At 44.4% G+C, this 21,421-nt stretch overlaps 1 protein-coding gene across 4 annotated transcripts; it reads right to left on the minus strand.

Moving 5' to 3' along the window:
- Positions 1-1,957: 1,957 nt before the first annotated feature.
- CNR1 (cannabinoid receptor 1) lies at positions 1,958-20,438 on the minus strand. 4 transcript variants are annotated; one of them, XM_062608367.1, is made up of 3 exons: positions 20,246-20,381; positions 19,286-19,412; positions 1,958-7,474 (listed from the first exon to the last, which is right to left on the minus strand). In XM_062608367.1, exons 2-3 carry the CDS (start codon positions 19,288-19,290, stop codon positions 5,992-5,994), a joined length of 1,488 nt encoding a protein of 495 aa, XP_062464351.1. In that variant the 5' UTR covers positions 19,291-19,412; positions 20,246-20,381; the 3' UTR covers positions 1,958-5,991. The 4 variants fall into 4 exon arrangements, with proteins under 4 accessions (XP_062464351.1, XP_062464354.1, XP_062464353.1 ...); XM_062608370.1 differs by lacking the exon at positions 19,286-19,412 and having other exon boundaries at positions 20,246-20,438; XM_062608369.1 differs by lacking the exons at positions 19,286-19,412; positions 20,246-20,381 and adding an exon at positions 16,816-19,259.
- Positions 20,439-21,421: the final 983 nt, after the last annotated feature.

Genomic DNA, 21,421 nt, shown 5'->3' on the forward strand with positions numbered 1-21,421 from the left:
ATATATGTGTGTTGTCCATTTTCACCATGCACACACATATGTGCATGTATACCAAGAGAAGAAGCAAAACAGTGTCAAAACAGCATCAGTGCAAGTGGCCAGGAAATGACTCTGTCAGCATTACTGAGAGCAGTTTTGTTCATGATGTTCTCTACCCCATCTGCACACATATGGATAAATAAATTGCTTCACTCCCATGACAAGTCCATTGAACTCCTGCCAGACTTTATGATTCTGCATTGACCCATGAGAACTCAAAATAGATTATTTTGCAGGCAAAAAAACCAAACCCAAACCAATGAATAGAGAGGCTGTTATTTATTCTGTCTCATCTTTGTTTTAATGTCAGTAAAAATGCAAATATAATGGAACATAAAATTGCACTTTCCAAATGCAGACTGATAGTTTGAAAATCTGGGGCAAGGTATTATTTCTTCTGAAGTCAATAAAAACTTCTTAGGGACTTTACTGACACAGGATTCCATACCTTAATATGCTCTAACATTAAACTAAGTGCTGCTCTGAATACCAAAGATGATTTATTGGAAAGCAATAGAAGTGTATGCATATGCCATACCTAGTCATTAAGATTACCTTAGGTTTATGATCCGTTTCCCTCCTAACTGAATTTTACAGATTAGCATTAGATGACTGTTCATATTACGGAGCCCTGTTAATGGCAGTCATGGACTTCATGTGTTATGCTGCTGTTTAAAGAAAACTCTATATCCATTACCTACAAACACCAATGGAGAAAGGCAGAATAGAGGAAGACGTATTCTAAACTGTCAGATAAAAACCCCTACCCTGTGCTTTCTTAAACACAGGCAAATTGACTTTTTCCCTTCTTTCATTACCTGTTCCCAAATATTATGATTTAACTTTTAAATCAAGCCAAAGCTGGACGTTCACTGAAGACAGATGTTTTATGATGTGTGTGCATGATGATATTGTGACTGTCAGAAGAGCAGAAATACTGGATGCTAATGTAAAAGGTTGAAACGATGACTGTACATTTGCCCGCATGCTGCCTGAACTGCTATAGTGTGGGAAAGCAGTTACTTGGAAAGTTTGGAAAGTTGTTATTATTTCCTCTTGTGTTGTTTCAAATAGATGTACAAAGGCAGTCAGGTGTTAGTGTCAAGAGGAAGTGTCTGTTTGTGGCAGTATAGCTGTTATTTTCTAGTGAGCATGCAAATACAGTGGGAATTGTCTCCTGGCTGCTTTGGGAATGACACCTTTCAGCAGAAATATTCAGACTTCTTCTTTTAAATGTAATAGGCAGTTAAAGATTAAAAGCTAATTTTTCATTTCTAGTTGCTTTTGTTTTGCCAAGACTTCTCAGTTCATCAGTGACCTAATTTTTAATAATGCAAATATTGTGGCACTACCATGGTCCGAGGCCCCAGGACATGCTCAGTATATCCTCTAAGGACCTCCACTGTTCTCAAATCACAAATGGGGAGAAGGAAAATTGCCCAAGAAACATGAATCTGAGATTAAGTCATACAGAAAACCAAGCCTTTCAAATGAGCAGGGACCTTTCTACAGCATTTAATGGGTTTTGGATTGGTCGTGTGAGACCCCAGAGAGACTCTTAAGTCTGTTTTCAACCCTTCCTTTCAGTTGTGAATGAGCAGTGGTGGGAGCACTCTAGTGTGCCCTGTAGGCAGTGGCATGGCTGAGCTTGCTCTCCCTGCACAGCTTGTTTGCATGTCTGTTGGACCACTCCATCATTCCCCTCACCCACCCGTAACTCTGCCGCATTGCCACTGGCCAAAACTAGACTAACTCTAAGTCTTTGATTATATTTACAACCACCAAGAACTAATTTAGGTCATTGTTGCTGTTGGCAGCACTCTTTTAGTTTGTATTCCTTTCTCCTGCTCTTTTGTGTTTTGTTTTTCTGAAGTATATGGGTTTGTCTTAATGTGACATCTCTGTGCAAACATATGCATCTGAGGAAGGCAAAAGAGATTTATTGCATTTTGGCTAATACAGAGGAAAGGGGAAATTGCCTACATAATGAAACAGGAGATTCGGTTTTAACTATGTAATTTCTCTCTTGTCTCCATAGTACTGAATACACAAATATAAAATATATAATCTACCTCCTCCTTCAAGCATATCAACGTACAATTAAAACCCACAAAGCTTGACAACCTGTTGTCAAGTTGTTTAAGCAGTTGTTTCAGAATCTGACAGACAAACTTATAAACAAAACGTAGAGCACCAGATTGTGGGATGAAGCAGCAGCATCACGTGGCTTCCTCAGTTATCTCAAAATTTGGAAAACAAAAAAAGTAGAGGAATACTTTTTCTCCTTGAATAAATAGCAGTTTAATTACATTCTAGAAATAAAATATGATATGGTAGGAATACAGTGGAAATCTTACAGAAATACTATTCTGCTACTGGTAGGTAAATGGTCAAAGCTACTTTTCATGACAATCTGAACAGTACTTGTGTACAAACTATTATACAGGTTGCTAATGAAAAATATTGCAGCAGTCGCAAGGATGTTACCAGCTCAAACAAACATCTAATGATACAATATTCTTCTAAGAGGAAGTAATAATGTTAGATTTACAGACAATAAAGAGTTATGTTCTCCACTTTGAAACACTGGAAATAAAAAGCTCAGGTAATCCAATTTCTTTACTTTATATTATCACAAGGAAAAAGTTTCCTTTCACTATGAACAGCATCCTAAGAAACCCTGTAAACAGTTTATCCAAAGGTAGTATTTGAGATGTCACAGCAACTTCAACAACCGTCCTAGTCTACCATTACAGACTTTTTAGGCCACTGCTTGTACAGATGACTTTTTTTATTTTTTGCTTATTTACATACATTCAGCCCAATAACAGCAGGTAAAATGTGCTGTCTATCTCACAATAGACACACTAACATTTTCATCGGAAGGCCAGTGCAAGAAGATGTGGATAGTGATTGCACAGCATCGAGGAGATAATATTATACAAATATACAATTACACTGTTAAGAATCTAACTCTGCACACATGTGACATAGATGGTCTTCTCAGTACATATGCAACACTTGGGGATGGTACAGATAGGTAACTGCAACTATTGCTGGTTGATTGATGATGACGGTGTGGGTGGTTGCGGAACACAGAATCATTTGGCTGCGCTATCACTAAGTGAAGGTAGGCAACTGCAAATTAGGAATACCTAAAGCTGAAGTTCAAGTACAGCTTATCTTGGAATGGCAGCAAATATTTCTAATTTAAGAGTTGTTCTACTTAGTATGCAACATGTAGGGAAATTGTTGCCACCTCTTTAATAAATGGTTTCAAGTGAACCGATGCAGTTCCAGAGCTTTAAAAAAACTCATTATGCAAACGAAGATACTGATGATAGATGGTAACATTTCACAAGATGCTATTTCTTATTATATCAGTAAGCACCAAGTTAAGTGCCAAGACAGCCCCATTGTCCCATGATTGATCATGTAAAATTTAGAACTTGAATGCACAACGAAAATCCACTAAGTTTGCATTTAATTCACGAGAAGACAGTTTCAAAAATGGCTCTTAAAATACCTTTACATTTCAAATAGGCTCCCCCCACCCTCCTCCAAGAGGACTGCATTAGGATGGACTAGGCCTAGATATAAGAAAGATCTTTCAGGAGGAGGACTTGCACATCCTCTAGGAATCCTTTGCAATCTGCCAGTTTTGGCTGACTGCCATGGCCTGCCAAGAGCACGGTGCCTTGTCCTACCACCGGGGTAAGCTGCAGGGGAGGTGGGTAGAGAAGGAAAGTACCTCTGTGTCTTCCACCTTGCCTGATGAGATCTTTGAAGTGTGCCAGCCTTCACTAAGCCTGAACTTGGAGGCACTTTAACATCTCCACAGAGGCACTGGCTGACATTAGCTGGGCTGCCCGTGCTACCTGCTGCTCTGCTCTGAAGTATCAGAAATGCCGTGGGGACACCACTGAGGCCAGAGACCCAGGGGTGCCATCCCCCTCTCTCTCCCTATGTAACCCTGAGGACAGATGGCATGGCAGCATGGATTTGGCTCTTCTTACCCGGTGCCATAGTGGGAGCCACCCTCTTGCAGCAAGCAACAGGCAGCCAACAGGCTAAGCCTCCTTTGCAGCTATTTTGCAGAAATCAGCCAGAAGAAGGGCAAGGAAATGGCCAAAAAAAGGCAGCAGAGAGGAGGACCCCAGGCCTTCTGATTCATGACAGAACCACAGAATATTCATGCCTCAAAGGCTATTCGGAGACTATCCGGTAACGTGCTCTTCATGAAAGTCCCAGGCTGCAGAAAACAATCATGCTACTTAAGAGTCATCATTTTCCTTCAATAACTTCTTCCTCAAAGCTATAGTGTCAAACCTTGTCATCTGTATCCTAGTTTCACAGTGAGACTCACCTCATTTTGAGCAATCTGATAGCCTTAAAAAAGATTAATATTTATTTCTGGCTTTTTCAGTTTTCAGAAACACCATCTACAGCCACTGCAGTTGCTAGTGCGGGCTCATGCCATGCTCTGCCTCTTGTTTCCCCTTATTCCCAAATACAACTGAAAGACTGCTTCCTCTAGCACATGGATACAACTCTCAGAGTGGATCAGGATGTTCTTAATATGGTACTTTCACCAGTAATCAGTTGGAAGAACTCAATTTTAGAAACAGAATTCATGTGCAAAGCGTGCAACAAGAAATACAGTTTACATTTGGTCAGTGTCCTATCTTAGTTGTGCTACCATGACTTACACTGATTAGTGTACTTACACACACACGCACACACACACACGAACACACACAGATATTTATTTATATACACGCTCACACAATAAGAAAATGTCTGACAGTATTTCCTCCTCTTTTAGTGAAGATGGGAGTTTGGCATCTCAGGCTCTGCATCTGCTTAAACCTGGGATACAGGAATGCGACACAATTCAAGTATACAACGACTGCACAGTGATAACATCACACACTGAGTCTGACACATGCTGTCTTCAGTGGTCCAGCACCAGCACGTGGCTAAAAACCAGTTGCATGTTAAGGGAGCCAATATCCAGGACCTCCACCTCTCAGTGTTCATATTCATGCAATGCCCAAGAGCAGGGCACTAGTCTGTACAACCATAAACGTCCTTCTGTATAAATGCAGTGGTATTTAAAAGTCTGAACCAGTGCATTCCTTTCTTACATTCCTCCTCTATTCCTTTGTTGCTGTTACTCTCATATGCGTGTGAAAGTAAAAGGTAGTGGGGAAACGATTTAGTAGAAGAACACAAACCCTCTCCTCTAAGTCCACAGAAGACCACTAAAGTGTAAAATTTCCAAAATAGCTCATAGGAATTCTTCAAATACAGTAAGTGTTTTCAATGGGGTTTACATATCACGTTTCACATTATTTCCACGGAAGTCTACCTTATCACTTTGTTTATCAGACAAATATCAATAACACAGAATAAAACAGCACACAATTCACAGGACACAACACGTTTTACAAAACCTCTAAAACTCAACACTGCCGCTTTTGGAAAAAATCAAAACCTCCTATTACTTATAGACATGAAATACACTTCACATTGAAATGAACAGCATGATTACACAGCTTTTTCTCTTACTTGATGGCATTGGTTTAGGACGCATTAGTTTTCAATTAGGCTTCACCATTTTATTTCACACCCCCAAAGGAACCTGGTATTTTGTCTAACCTGGTATTTTGTCTGTGTTCTTTCAGGAAACATCCTATCATTCAGTAAACACTTTCTGAGAAAAACACTTTTGAAAATCTAGCTTGAATCCCTAATTGCAAAACCTGAAGAACTGGCTGATGGTAATGTTCTTAACACAATCATCGCTCAGCTTACAATGACGAACCAAAGAAATACTACAGGAGGGTACAAACACTTTAAGCCACAGGTTTGGTTTTCTCTGTTGTTGATTTTTTAAATCTTTATTTTTTAAACTAACTCCTTTTCTCACAAGGCTGAGAAGTCTCTGACTTACAATGCTTCAGCAGTCGTGTCTGTGGAGACAGACATGGTAACTTTGGCAATCTTAACTGTGCTCTTAATGCAGCTCTCGGCAGCCCTATGCACGTTCCCTGCGTTGTTGGCGTGTTTGTGCTGGCAGTCAGACTCCATGCTGTTGTCGAGGGGCTGCGCGGTTCCTTCGCAGGTGGGGAACATGCTGCGGAAGGCGTGTCGCAAGTCCTTGCTCCTCAGAGCGTAGATGATGGGATTCACTGTGGAATTCAGCAAACAGAGCATGCTACAGAAGGCAAAGACAGTTTTGATGAGCTTGTTCATTTTGCCAAAGACATCGTACACCATGATGGCGAGCAGAGGGCCCCAGCATATGATTAAAACGACTAGGATAAGGACCAAGGTTTTGGCTAACCTGATGTCCATACGAGTTTGATCAGGCCTAGTGATCTGTACCTTACCATCCTCCGTAGACTGGATGATGATGCTTTTCTGCGTGCCCCGCTGAATCATGCGAACAGCGTGGCTGTGCGCCTTCCACAGTATGTACATGTAGGCATAGACAATGAACAGCAAGAGGACGCTGGTGACCCCGATCCAGAACATCAGGTACGTCTCGTCGATGAGAGGGAATATGTCTGAACAAACAGAATTGAGCTTTTTGCAGTTCCAGCCAAGCAGAGGAAGAACGGCTATTACAATAGCGATGGTCCACATCACACAAAACGCTACAACAGCCTTTGGTCGGGTAACAATCCTTTTGTAAGCTAGTGGCCTGTGTATAGATATGTACCGGTCTATTGCCGTGAGGAAAAGACTACCTACGGACGCGGTGAAGGAGGCTGTAACTCCACCCAGTTTGAACAAGAAGACGTTGGGGCTGTCCTTCCGGTGGAAAACATGGAAATCCACAAAACTGTAGACAAAAATCACGCTGCCCAGGAGATCGGCCACAGCCAGGCTGCCGATGAAATGGTAGGAGGGTCTACACCGGAGGCTTCGAGAGTGGAGGATGACGCATAGGACAAGGAGGTTCTCTAGGACCGTGAAGGTGCCCAGGGTGAGTGACAGCACAGCGATGGCCAGCTGCTGGCTGGGGTTCAGGATCATAAAGCACTCCATATCCATAAAGTTCTCCCCACACTGTATGTTCTCCTCATTATCCTTAAACGTGGACAGGGACTTGTTGTAAAACTCTGTGATGTTAACCTGATCTGAGGGAATAATGCTCAACAGGGGATCATCTCCCGCAGTCATTTTTTCTTGGAAAGGATCACCCCTGAAGGAAGAGAGAGGGAACTTCTGGGGGTAGTATCCCAGCTTGGATGCCATGTCGCCTTTCATGTCTTCGTACTGGATATCGTTGGAGCCCACGTAAAGGAGATCTGTTGTGATTGTTCGGAAAGTTGTATCTGCGAGGCCATCTAGGACTGACTTCATAACCCCAGTCTTGTTGGTTTCAGAGAGACTCGAGGCACGGAAAAATGCATCAGAGGAAATCCTAGAAGGGGAAAAGGTCAGAATTCATTAAGATGAACAGGGAGACAAACTCCACAACTTAGTTGAACTGTGTCAAACAAAATCGACCTTTCTCTTGTATTCAGTCTAGCTTTGCCACCTGCAGGAATCAGGGTGAGCTGAACACTTAGAAAAGAAATCACCTGGATTTCACTAAAACTGAATTACTCTAGGAAGTGACATGAAAAACAGAGGCACAGGGAATTGAGTACTTGACAGGAAAGTAATTTTCATTTCTCATCAAAACCTTCTGAGCTGCTCCACCACAAAGATATTTTTCTCTAGATCTGAACTTGGCTTCTGATTGCAAAGTACCCTGCAGACCAATATTCCTTGGGCACGTTTCATTTAAATACCAAGTGCCACTGCAGGAGCATCATTAAACTGAATCATCAGGCTTCACTACTCTCCTTTCAAAAGGCACCCAGGGTTTTGAAAACCTGGTAACAGAAAGCGAACGAGGAAAGAGCCATGCACTCGTAAGTTTCACAGTTCACCCAGGATGCCTGTGTATTCACATTACCCTGCCACAGCAATCTGAGGTCTCCTAACATCCTGAATTTGTTAGTGAGAATTTATTAGCAAGGTACCTGATATACAGATACAGGCCTCATTACTCTATTCCTTCCTTCTGCTAAGCAAACTAAGGCTACTGGGATATTTGGGCTGTAAGGGGGAGGTGGGTTGTTAACCAGCCCTGTTTAGTTTCAGAAAAGGTGACCAGCACTGCTAGGTCAGTGAGTGCATCAGTCTGATCCATTCTGCATAGATCAAAAGCTTCAACTGGAGCAAACACAGCACCAAGTTTGGGGCAGAGCGCACCTCTGGCCAAAACTCCAGGCAAAAGGGACCATGAGCTGCTATTCCTCTGAGAAGCAAAGAAATGTAATTCGTCCCACTGGCGACACCCTCAAAAACATTGCGTCCCCTCAGAAATGGGGACCCAAGCAGAAGCTCCCCTGGTAGCCAGTGGTCTCTGAGTCCCATCACACCCAACCTTTGCTCACAGATGGTGGTTAATTGCACAGTGTAACCTTGGGATAACACTCTAATCAGCATCTGAGCATCTTACATGCATCAATATGTAAGACAGGCCTTATAGCTGTTCTTATGCTGTGCTCCTTTATATAACTTTGCCCATGTAACATGCCTTGAATATGCATTGAACATCTGCTTTGGGGCCCCCTTCCACTGCCAGAGTGGCTGAGAGTGGTCTGAATGTAAATAAGAGCCATAATCATTGCTTCGGTGTGCTACAGCTATTCTACATCTGCTATGAGTCATCCCGATGATTGCACCAGCAACACGAGCAAACCCAAGTTCTTCATGTTTTGAGAATGGAGGAAATTGTGACACTCAAGAAATCCCAGATGCTATATATAGGCTTGTACCGACTTAACCTGTTCACTTTACACAACTGACAATAAACGGCCAGAAAGGCCATGAGAGATTATCTGCCGAACCCCAGCGTATTGATCACCTCAACTCCTAAGATGGGAAGTGCACAACAGGTACCTCAGCTGAGTTTTCCCATGAAAAATAAAAGAAAGAGAAAAGGGTTCCTCTCTACAACAATATCAGTACTCAAAACCGGAAGAAATACTGAGCATTTCCAAAAGAAGCAGAGATCATTTGGCTGCTGAAATATTTCTACGGCACTTAAACATAGCATCTGAACACTTAAGACTTTTTCCACAGTACTTTACAGTTTTGCATTTGATTCAGCAGGCCTTGACATTCAAGTGTTAAAAGGAAGATACGAACCTAGATCTCCAGAAGATAATGCAACTGCAGTGCTGCGAACAAGGATGAGTATAAGTAAACCTTACCAGGATGGTCCAACACACAACACATACTGGTTGTGTCAGCTTTTGCTGACATAATTTGCTCAGCAAATAACAACTTCATTATTAGACAGACAATACTAAGAAATTTAATTCTGAGAGTGTGAGCAGTGAGGGAGGGAAATGTCACTGAAGCGCACATTAAAAATGAGCAGCCATCATCTAATACGCGAGGTACTCTTCTTCCAGAAGGTACTTCACATCTGTTCCTAGTAGAATTTGCAGATGTTATGTGTTGCAAAAATGACCCTGCTGACAACTGACAAATCTGCTTTGGGTGAAGTCTTGCAACTTTAAGCTTGGCATTATTAACACCAGTTCAGATTCAGAAGTGAAAAACACATTACTCATTTGAAAACAATCAAAAAAAGTTATTAAATAGATCAAGTAGTCCTATAAACATATAAAGATGGCTGTCGCACTCTCTGTTATTCCAGCCTACTCCTGACAGAAGACAGACAACCGTTTTAATGATTCAAGACACAGCCCCATGTCGAGAAGATTATGTTTGAGTAAAGCTTCAAAAATTGTATGCAACTGAGCACTTCTGCTAGACAGACAAACAAATTGTTCTGAAGTAGCTGGTCCCTGCTGGAGTCATGTTAAGTACAGACTTCCTCAGAATAAGGTGCAAACTCCCGTACAACCCCTACTTTTGTTTGAAATACAAATGAAAGAACACGAATTCCTGTGTGCTCTTTTGAAGGTGGCAGTGAGTTATGTGACAATATCGCTATGCATGCATATGCTGTGCTAACAACATGGTTAATGGGATCAGGAGAGGCAAGCCTTACTCTGAATGTCAATGATTTTTTTTTCCCTCTGTATTTTTACATTGAGATTATTACAGTAATTTCCACCTTATTGTCTCTGCAAAGAGAGTTTTCTTTGAGAGTACTTGGGAGTTCATTAGTGGTGTAGCTTAGGCTTTGGGGGATGCAGCTGACATTAATTTTGTTTTTGTTTGCTGCTGGGAATATCATAATTGGAAATATCTAGCAGTATGTGTGCGTGCACCTATTCAAGTAGCAGTTGATTTTTATTAAAGTTGCAGTAAAACAGCCATTCGCCGAATCTGGAACTGCACTTTGCTGGAATTTGGTTTATTTTAATTTAGACAGTATCTTGTCCCAGTATAAGCTACAATACTGAAACTTTGTGGACACTGAAGCAATCAGCAAAGTTTTCCATGGCTGTCTAGTAAAACCAAGACTAGACCTTTGGCACTGTGGTTATCAGGAGGGTCCCAGTCTCAGGTGTTGCACAATTTGACATTGACTGAAGAGCCAGCAGCAGAAGCAGTGGATTGGTTCTTGGTCATTTTGTTTGATCAGGTGCACATGGCAGGGCCACACAAGTTTTGGCTCTGAGCTCTTCTGTTGGAACCTGGAGTGGCAAGCAAGCACTGACAAGGAAACAGGACACCCCACAACACATGGCCACACTGTTCTTTGCAGCTGGCTTCAATGCAGACCAAACCCATACTGCCCAAGACCCAAGACCATCTCTACATTAAATACACTGTAAGCCTCTGTGGCTTCTCACAGCTTCTGTAGAAGACCCCTCCTCTCTGGATGGGACCGAAGCGATGGCCACGTGCCCCAGCAAGGTCGTTTCATGGGCAGGGCGACAGTGAGGGAGATACTCTTTGCTCTGCAAACGAAAAGCCCCCCTGCCTTGCCGGAATCCACTCCTCCAACAGAGCCTTTGAATCTCTAAAGCTCTCAGCTTTGTCCCTTCCTTAAAGGAGCTCCACTACCTCACTCATTTTAAAACAGTTAAAAAGAACTGAAACATTAATTAAAGATGTGGAAGAGCCTGTGCTAATGCTGGCACACAAAATTACTGATGTATTTCCATGAATGCATGCAGCAATACACACTAAGTAATGAATTATGATTATGGACAAGGGTTAAACAATAGATAAAAATTTCAACCATCTTTTATCCTGAAGACCAAAACCAGAAAACACACAGCTGAACGTTTAGATTTTTCTCCCATCAATGGGTTGATGGGCACTGCCCGACCAGCTGTGCAAAGTGACTGCCACTAGATGGAGTGGCTTTTACAAGCACACTGCTTAGCTGTCTGCAGAGACCTGGATTTAATTTCCTCTTGCCCTTTTTTTCCCAGCCTGCTTTATCGGGGTTCAATCATACGAGGTGTTAAACATCAGCTGAAGACACGCCTTTGTAAGGGCTTGCCCTCAAAGTGAAACAATTAGTGACGAGTTGATGGGTAAGTCTTACTACTGCTCTCCACTGTGTGGTTACATAGAGCCTTAAAAGAAGCTCAAATGCTACCAGAATATAAAGACCCCTTAAGTAAAATATAACATATGTAATTCATAAAAGGCTGGTAACTCATCTCCAGGGGAGAAACGTACCTCCCCTGGACTTCTTGTTGGTCCACAGGACCAGTTCACTCGGGGAACTAGAACGTGACTTCATTAAAATGCTATTACCTATCTTCTCCTGCTGTTCTGGGGGAGAGGGAAGGCTGGAACGTTTTTATCGGTGTCTAAAAAAAAGGCTGAATTTATTATAATTTTCAACCCAGGATGATTGATAGAGCAATTTTAATAGCCTGAATAGAAACAGTGAATATTTGTGTTCTTCCTCAGAAAGTAATTATGAGCAATACAATGATGCTACTGATAACTGCAAAACTGTTTATGTGGCAAGAAAAGGAATCAAAACAAGGAGGGGAAATGCACAATCAAACCTTTCTAGCTTCTAGTTCAGAAAACATTTTGATCTCCATGCCTATACATTTCTTCTATGATACCCACAGCTAATTAAGAGCAGGCTAAAGGACAAATAAGTATAATTGAAAGTTTCTGAATGCACAAAAATACATAAATGCTTTCTCCTTGCTTACACATTATAAGGTTTGTAAGTCCTTCAGAGGAGGGCTTCTGACAAGTTTGTGTGATGCCCAGTACACTGGGACTCCTACCAAACTGGGTCCACAAAGCACTACCATGGCAGAAACAGCAGTAATTTATACTTGTGTATAGTCAGCTGAAAAAGCTGGAGAGAAATGAGAGCTACCGTAATAACTGTTGGCCTCCAGGAATTAGAACTGTCCTATAAAATGGAAATTTATTTGGCTAATAATTACCTTATCCCATATGGCAATGAACAACACTGCTTCGAGGACAGAACAAGGTTTCTAAGCCTTGGATAAAGAAACGCACAGTCTGAGAAATGACACTTTCAGACTCAGTGACACCAAGCAAGGAAAAAACATGTGTTGACAATGATGTGAAAGCAATGTTACCCCTATCCTATTTACTGATGGTTTACTGTTCCATCTCAAACGCTGTGGTACTCCTAGGCTATAAATGGCAAATATGCCGTTTACTCCTAAATCAGGAAAACCTGCATTCACTTCAGTGGGAATTTTCTCTGTGTGAGGGATTGGGAAGGAGCACAGATACTAGGAAAGAAGCAAATGACGGATGCTATCTTCAAGTTACAAGGCACTACCAGCTGCGGGGTAAACTAGGGCATGCAAGTACTGACCCAAACGCTGTTCTTATGTATCATGATGGTATCTTTGGGAAGTTGAACCCTAATTAGCAATAAACCACAGCTACATAGTTATTTATGTTAATTAACATACCATTTGCACATTAGCAGGATAGGGGCTGGACAGTTCTAAACTGGGGACAAAATTACCCCTGCGTGACACCCCCCCGCATCCAGCAGCTGAAGATCTGGATGACAAAAACAGAACAAAGAGTTAATCAGCAGCCAACAATGTTTTTTTAAAAGCAGTATCATTATTTCCTCCCCCGCAGAGTTTCGTTGGGGAAGTGGATGTGTGCACCGGTTTTAGCACAGGTGACTTGCAGGCACAGGTCAAAAGGAGCTGTGCCTTACCTCCCGGACAGGCAGGGCATATATGTGTGTTTAACATCAGAGAGGTTCAAAGGTGAGGTTGAATTCCTGCTCTGTTTGGCACAGGTGAAGGACCCAAACTTTGCTCTCCCGTGAGCCAGGCAAGCATTCTGGCAGCCCCTCCATTCTGCTTCCAGCCTCTAAATTGCTCAAGCTGTTCCATGTTGGATCGGGAGTTAAACATCCAGAAATAAAGGCACTAACTAATACTCCAGCAAGCAGGGTGCACACCTAGCAAGTGAGAGGCTTAGTTTGAAGCCCTGTCTCTGAATCAAGCAAATGAAGGATGTGTCTTTCGCAAGCCACCCAACCGCAGGGGTAAAAGCAGGGACAGCTGCCCCACCTGCCTCTGAACAACCGCCAAAGCTCCCGAATTTACTCAAAAGCTCTCAGCTTGTGAAATACAAGCCCCTACGCACACATTTCCTACCAAGTCGGAGACAAGATGAAGTATTGGAGTCACAAACCAGCAAGGGGAGCGTCAGGGTCACGTTAATGGGAAACTACAGCTACCTGGTCTGCCTGGCTTTTGTGAGAAAGGAGGGAAAGCGGAGGTGGCTATCTTAAAACAATGTGGGATTTTAAGGTCTTTCACAGATTACTTTGTATATCTTAATTTCATCTAAAGACAGACTTTGAAGGGAGAATGAAGAGGCTTTCTTAAGTATGAAAGGCTCAGAGGAAAGCAAGAGTGAGCTTGTATTTGCTTAAAATCAGCTCCAGTTTAGGGACCTATTTCCCAATAAAGCTGAGTAAGCAGGTAGTATGAAAAGTTTGATTCAATGCTTTGGTATTTACATTTTAAAGAAAAATGAAGAGAACTCATTAAACTTTTAACTCTCAAACTTTTTCTTTTTCACAAAAGTAAAAAAGGATTTATCTTGGATTTCAATATTCCAACAGAAACTGCTTCATTTCCAGCCTCTTTATTCTAGACATTCTCTAATGTCAAAAGGTGCAAGCACTTATTACTGCTGAGCAGAACTGACATAAATACTAAATGGAGACAGAGAAGCCCAGCTGGGTGCAAAAGAGATGGGGTCTGAACACTCAGTCTCCTGGAAGTACCTAGAACAGACAGCAGCTTAACACACAACGTGTAGTTGAAGGGAGAGAAGTCATTTGAAAGAGCAGAGCAGGACATGAAAGACCCAGGCTCCACTGGATGCCAAATGCTAAAGGTCCCCAGAAGAATGTATCGCCTAGAGAATGGAAATGGGGGAAAAAATACATTTATTAGGAAAAAAAAATATACAGAGAAAACAGCTTCCATGTAATGGCCAGAGGAGAACAGAAAAGATCAAGAATTTGGTGCAGCAGAAAATATTAGTGAACTTTTTAAGAAGAGTCAGGATTAGAGACAGAAAGGTAGCAAAACCATTAGGCTCCAGGGACAATGCTCGTACACTGCACAGAGTGCATTGTCTGCCGCATCCTAACCTCTGCAATAAACTATGGTCATAACAAGTTTTAATCCAAGACTTTCTGAGGTAACAAGGAGATGCTGAGAGCAAAGGTAATGCTGGTTAAGTCACTGGTGTGATGGGGACTGGCAAGAGAAATAACCACTGTCCTCATACAGGGAACAGCACATCTCCAGGTGAGATGGGAGCAAACAAGGAAAGAGAGGGAGACACAAGTAGACGGAGCCCCTGGGAGGTAGGGATGCAGATTTTAAGGAGAGAGAACTGCCTTTGTGATCAGCTTGGGGAAAGCAGATCAGGTGAAGGAGAAAACTCACAGGAGAAAAACCTCCCTCGTCTTCCAAGCTACGCGAACTTCAGAGACAGCTCTGTAATCTGAAGGATATAGCTAGTGGGATTTTCAGATCTCACCATAAAGACAGAATAGACCCACTGCTCTGCAGGCACCAGTGTGCTCTTTTGAAAGTCCATTTCTGATCTTATTCAAACGGTGAAGGAAAATGCAAAGGGCTCAGAGAAGCCATCCTCAGTAAGGTCAGAGGAAAGGACGGTGCTGTGCATGCTGACACATGGGACCAAGCTGGGGACACTCAGGTGAGATCAGTTGAGCAAATCTGGCCAGGGACATTAATAAAAATGAAACTGCTTAAGCACAAAAGTAGCACACAGACCTCAGAAGTGGAAAGGAAGAGAGAATGCTCAAATACAGCCAGTGACCCATATGGCAGGTAAACACACCAGAACGGAAAAAGGTGCTTACAGGCAATGACAGAAAGTTAGTACACAGAAGGCCAACAACACACTGCAAAGCAACATCCCTTCTACCTCAGTCCTCACGAGTCTGCTTCTCCTGAAAACTGCTATCAGGCCACCAAGTACTGGCCATGTTCATAAGCTAGAAGAGTAAGGCTTATGGCAAATGCAATGTCCCATGCCATCAGCATTAGCGAAGGACAAAAATATGCATTCCAATTAAAAAATGTAAAGCATTTTTTCATTTCTGGAGCTGTCTGGCCTTTCATAAAATTTAAATAAGCTCAGAGATTATAATGATATTCAAATATACTGCCTTCACACACACAAACAACTTGTGAAATTATTTGCCAGCATATTAAGCCACTACACCAGATTGCTTGGCAATGGTGCATGTCTTCGAAATATGCAGATACTTCTTTTTTTTTACAAAATAAAAGGAAAGAGGGAGAGAAGAGGAGAAGTGAGAAAGAATTACAGCAGAATCTGATATCTGAGTAGCCAGAGCAACAAATGGCAGACACTCAAACAAAAAAGTATTACACCAGATTTAGAAAAACAGTTAAAAGATACTGAGCAATGAGTTATGACTTTTTATGTGAGTGCATGTGTATCTTTTCTATGCATAAGCTTACAGACATAGACAAACCCATACACATGCCTAGAAGAACAAGTAAAATCTCACAAATGCTGCAGTAGAGTTTGTCATGCATAAATTCAAATTCCCAGTGCCAGGGGACAAAAAAGCTAGCTAGAAGTGTAAGTACAAAAAATATAGGCAAGATGACCACTTAGTATCTTTCTTATATCCTGTACGCACAGTGTTCCTGGGGAAAAGCAGGAATCTAAACTGAGTACACCTATCACTGAGAACCTGTAAAAAAGACTTTGCATGTATACACACATATAGGTATTTAGATACACACTCCAAACCTATGCTGCCTAATTTGCCAGGTACATGCACAGTTTGGACTCTGGTACTGCATTGCTTAAAACAGAGGCAGAATTGGCTAAACCCAGTGACTTCCAAAAGCACATTTCACATAGTCACCACAATGGGAATGTGGGAGCTCCCCAAGCCCCTAAGCACAAACTTTAAGAGGCTTCCTAAAATTCATTAAGATGAAAATGACTCCTCCAGGGCTGAAAGGGAACTAACAGCATCCCTTGTGAAACTGCTCCTGCTCAGTACTTTGTAGAGAGTTAACACACCTTTTCTGAGAATATACAACTGCCATAAAACAGGTTAACGCAGGATGAGGTATTATTTGATGCCATCTAGCCTCAATCTACACAAACAAGACAACATCTGAAATGTGTTAAAACACCCAGTTTCACAAACAGTTCAGCCAAAGTATGAGGAGTGACGTTATACTAACACACAGAATAGTGAAGTACCTATTTTATCTGTAATTTGGATGTGGGTAGCTTTATGAAATAAGGATGTTTCTACTGCAGAGAGGCAGAACTGGGCTTGGTGTTCATCACCATAATGCCCCTGCATGAGGCACAAATGGCAGAATAAAATGTGCTCCAACCTTATGTTGCAAACCCAATCATTTTTCATGGGCAACAATGGCACCTTCGGGAAAAAGGAAAAAAAAAAAAAAGAAGTTCTAACGAGAAATTGATTTATAAGTCATTATAACCATTTCAAAAGGACAGGTTGTGGCTGGTTTCAGCGATCATTAACAGAGCCATGCACTTTCAAAGAGCCTGAGTTCTGGGGAGGGGGGATTCTCACCCCACCAACAGTGATCGGATGTGCACTTTTTGCAGCAGTACAGTCTAGATATGGAGACATAAAGAGCACTACTGAGAAGATGGGCTGTCACATTTTCAACTTTGCATTAATAACAAATGCCGTTGCTGTCTATTCTGGCACATTTGCAGCTTGCTTTTAAGTACAAGGGTCTGGCATGCATTTCCACTAAAGATAGGAAAATAAGAGCAGCCTTGTTATGATTAAAAGGGTCTATTTCCCTCTGCCTTCTGTGTCCATCTGCACAGCTGCTTTGAACTTGGGCAAATCCCAGCGTTAGGGTCGCCCACAGTACATATTTTAAATCAGCATCAGAGTGTGCAAATTTGCTATTAGAGAAGAGAAAAACCTCCAGATTCTCACTTAAATGGTCGATGAGTGGTTTTGTAGAACACTCATCCTAAAATACTTGTGAAACACGCCTAAAATCATTTACTGTTTCAGGAGGCTCAGATAAAGCCAACAGAGACATCTGCAGAGAAATGAAGAGCAACTGCCACTGAGAAAAATGAATTCTGCAGATGCCTGGGTAGCCAACTGCATGACCAGAGAGGTCACAAAGTTTGCATTGGAGAAGTTACAGTAATTTTTCTTGGAACATGCAGAGAAACTAGGTGAGTGGAAGATAGTGGACAAGACCTACAGAACCATGAATGGCGATGTATTGGTAAAAATCTTGGGCAATACTAAATGAATATCTGGGTTTGGGCTCTTCCTTGCCTCTTAACTTCCTCACTTGCCTCTACTCAGTATAAATGAAAGCCATCCCAGCTCTCACTTGAGCACGTAACACCTTCATTACCAAAACTCCCAATGGGATAAGTCTCCAAGCATTTTGGAATGGCCACACTACAGGCTGAAAGTCAGAAATTACTAAAAAAAAAAAGTTATTTAATTTCTAAACTTCCACTGCCCAATCAGAGACCTGTGAAGGGAGAGAGGAACAGGCAGGCTTGCATTGGCTCAGACCTGCCATTACTTCAGCAGAGCATGAAAGCCTTTAATGGGGTCCTTTATGCCACTGAGCTAACATAATTCACCAAAGAACAACAGCCAGGATCAAAGGCGCCCACCAGCTCATCCTCACCACACTATAACCTGCTTCCACCTTCACCTTGAGTTTTATAGGTATTTTGATTTGATTACTGTGGGTTTAGGTGTTATCAAATGGTCAACGATTTAAATTCACAGCAAACAGCTGATTTCTCTGTGTAGCCAACTTTTTCTTTTTTTCCTCCTGGCAATAGATGCCTGCTGGCTCAGTCAGAGAATAATTGCTTTTATCAATTCTGCTTTAAAATGTTTTTATTCAAATGGTTCTGCCTCTCATTCCAAAGACCAACAGATAATAAAGCAAAGCTGCTCCTGGTTGCTACAAAACTAATTTTAACCTCAAGCAAATCAGGAATTACACATTCATCTTCTAAACTGTTAAAGATGTTGCGTTCATTTCTTTTATGGCTGATTTAATAAACTCTGCCTGCATAATAAATATTCCTACTATAGTCGCACGTTTTTCTTCCTTTCTTGAGAAGGGAAAACCTGTGCTGGCAGCTTGTATGAGGTGTAATTCGAGAGCATTAAGCACACCCAAGTAATTTTTGCAATGTTGCACATATTGTTACTAAATATCATGCTAAATATCAGCCTCTGATCCTTTGCATGATTTTTGGTACATATGAACAGCAAGGCTACCCCAGCAGCAAACGCTATGTTCCTTTAAGAAAAGGTGAACAATAACAATGAAAACAAGATGATACACCTAAGGGAAAAAAAAACCAACCCAGAAAAAAAACATTACTACACCTTTAACAGGTAAAAGAAGCCACACTATGGGTAATTTTAAAAACAGCCAAACTTGTAGATACTCAAGAAGGAGTATTTTGATATCTGGCTTTATGTTATATATACCCCTTTATTTTCTGAAAGAAGAAAACATAACAAACAAAACTGTTCATATGATGAGTTGCTGCCATACAGAAAATAACACTGATGGTAATTTTAGAGAAAGAAGAAAACTATGGACTTCATCTTCTGACACCATTTTACTTAATCAGACTGAAAACGCAGTCAAGAGCTCTCTCCTACCAAAGGCTTGGTACGTACCTCATCCAGGGGTGCTCTCAATGGAGATTTGCAGACGTCTTTGAGACAAAAAGATGCCCATTTAAAATAAGCCCATCTGGTTACTCTTAATTATTTCTCAGCAGCTGAAGATTTCGCATGACAAACACTGAGTTAAGTTTAAAAAGCTCACTCTTTTTCGGCTGTTTTCCCCCCAGACCTCCGAATTTCAGACAAAAAAAAAAAACAAAAAACAACAACAAAAAACAAAACACAAACCCAGCCAACCAACCAGAAACCCTACTGGGGTATTCTGAAGATGCCGGATGCCTAAAGTGACATCTTCTAACAGAACATCACTGCGCACAAAAATCACGAACCGCCTTTTATTCCGGTTCCAGCCTCCACGGCAGAGTTTTGGGAGGAGAAGTGCACAGGAAAACCGGGGTGAATGCCACCCTCTGTACATCACCGGTGGGTGAGGACGACAGGAGAAACTCCCGATGTCAGATGAGGTCCTGTGGGAACCCGGGAGGCCGCCGGCCCCGCACACAGAATAGACGCGCGTTAACCACGGCGGCACTCGCCCCCCGCCCACCGCGGGCTCCCCTCGAGGGGCAGCGGGGTCCCCCCGTCCTCCGCCCGGGATCGCGAACTCAAACAGCGCGCTCCGGGCCACCGGCTTCTCCCGAGCGGCCCCGAGGCACCCGCCAACTCTCCCCAGCTGCCCGGGGCCATGCCCGGGGCACAGCTGAGAGCCGCGCTCCCCCCGGCCCCTCCGCAAGGCGAGAGGCGGCGGCTCCCGGGAGGGATGCGCCCGCAGGCAGACGCCTCTCCTCCGGCCGCTCCGCCGTCGGGGCGGGCGGTGTCGCGGGCAGCGTCACCCCCGGCACCCCACTACCCACGCCGCCAACAAACTTTGAGGGGGACGACGGCTACCTGGCCCCCGGACGGTGGGCACCCGCCGCCTGCTCCCGCCCACCCACCCCGCGCCCTCCTTACCCTCCGCACGGCAGCGGCCGCGTCCCCCGCCTGCTCCGGCCGCGCCGACCCCCGGCAGGGAGCGGGAGCGCCGCCCCGCCCGGGCACCCCGGCACTGGGGAGCGCCGAGGAGGCGGTGCCGGCGAGGGGAAGGAGGAGGTGGGAGACTTCTCGCCGCGGCTGCCTCCCCTCCGCGCCTTCTCTCCGACCACCGCCGCCCTCGCTAGCCCTGCTCAGGCAGCGCGCCGCGCTCCGCCGCCCTGCCGCTCCATGTGCCGCCCGCCCGCCCCCCCCAGGCCGCCGCCCCCGGCCCTCCTCCGCCGCCTCCGCCCGCCGCCGCCTCGGCGCGGGGAGGCAGCGCGGGAGCCACGGGGCGCCCGGCGCGGCTCCGGCACACGCCGCCGCCGCCGCGTACCCCCCCCCCGCCTGCCGCCCCGCTCCGGTCCCATTTATGAAGCCTGTCTCCCATCACGTGTCCGTGTGCCTTTTGTCCCGGCCCTGGCAGCGGCGGAGGCGCCCCGCACGCGCGGGCAGCGCCGGGGGACACGGGCGGCCGCACCGGCTAAACTTCGCTCCGGGGGAGGGACGCGGGGACAGCGCGGGGGCGGGCGGCGGCGGAGAGCGGGACCCGACCGCCCCGTCCTGCCCGGGCCGTGCCCTCGCGCCGCCGCCCGCCCGCCCCCCCCCGCTATCCCGGCGGTGGGGCCGTGGGCGACTAATAGCGATGAGCCCTGTCGTGCCGGCGCCCCACCGAGCGGGGAGCGCGGCCTCCAGCCGGTGTGGCCAGCCGGCAGCACCTCCTCCGCGCCGCGGGACCGGACGGCGCCTCCTTGCCGCGGAGGCAGCGCTGCCCAGTCGCAGGCCCCGGCACGGCACGGCCGCTGCCCGCCGGTGCTAAGGCGAACGGTCCCGGGGCCCCCACGTTGGTGCACCCGGGGGACTGCGAGGGCTGGCGGCTGGTGGCCTCGGTCTGTGATAGCGCCTGGAGGCGACCCTCAAGGCTGAACCCTTTCTCTGTGGAACGCCGGAGTTTTACCGTCGTTCATTTCCCTTTTCCTCACGATTCTTGAGTCCTGCTTTGGGTTATTCTGGGGCTTACGCGACTTCCCTCGGAAGTACTGGGGAATCCCTCTTCTCTGAGGGATGAAATGGCTCCAAAGGCCGTGGGCAATGGGCAAATCCATAAAAGCTGGGCTT

Source organism: Pezoporus occidentalis, unplaced genomic scaffold (genome assembly GCF_034315485.1).
Source record: "Pezoporus occidentalis ecotype Australia unplaced genomic scaffold, CSIRO_AGI_Poc_V1 ctg13, whole genome shotgun sequence".
NCBI classification, from domain to species: domain Eukaryota; kingdom Metazoa; phylum Chordata; class Aves; order Psittaciformes; family Psittacidae; genus Pezoporus; species Pezoporus occidentalis.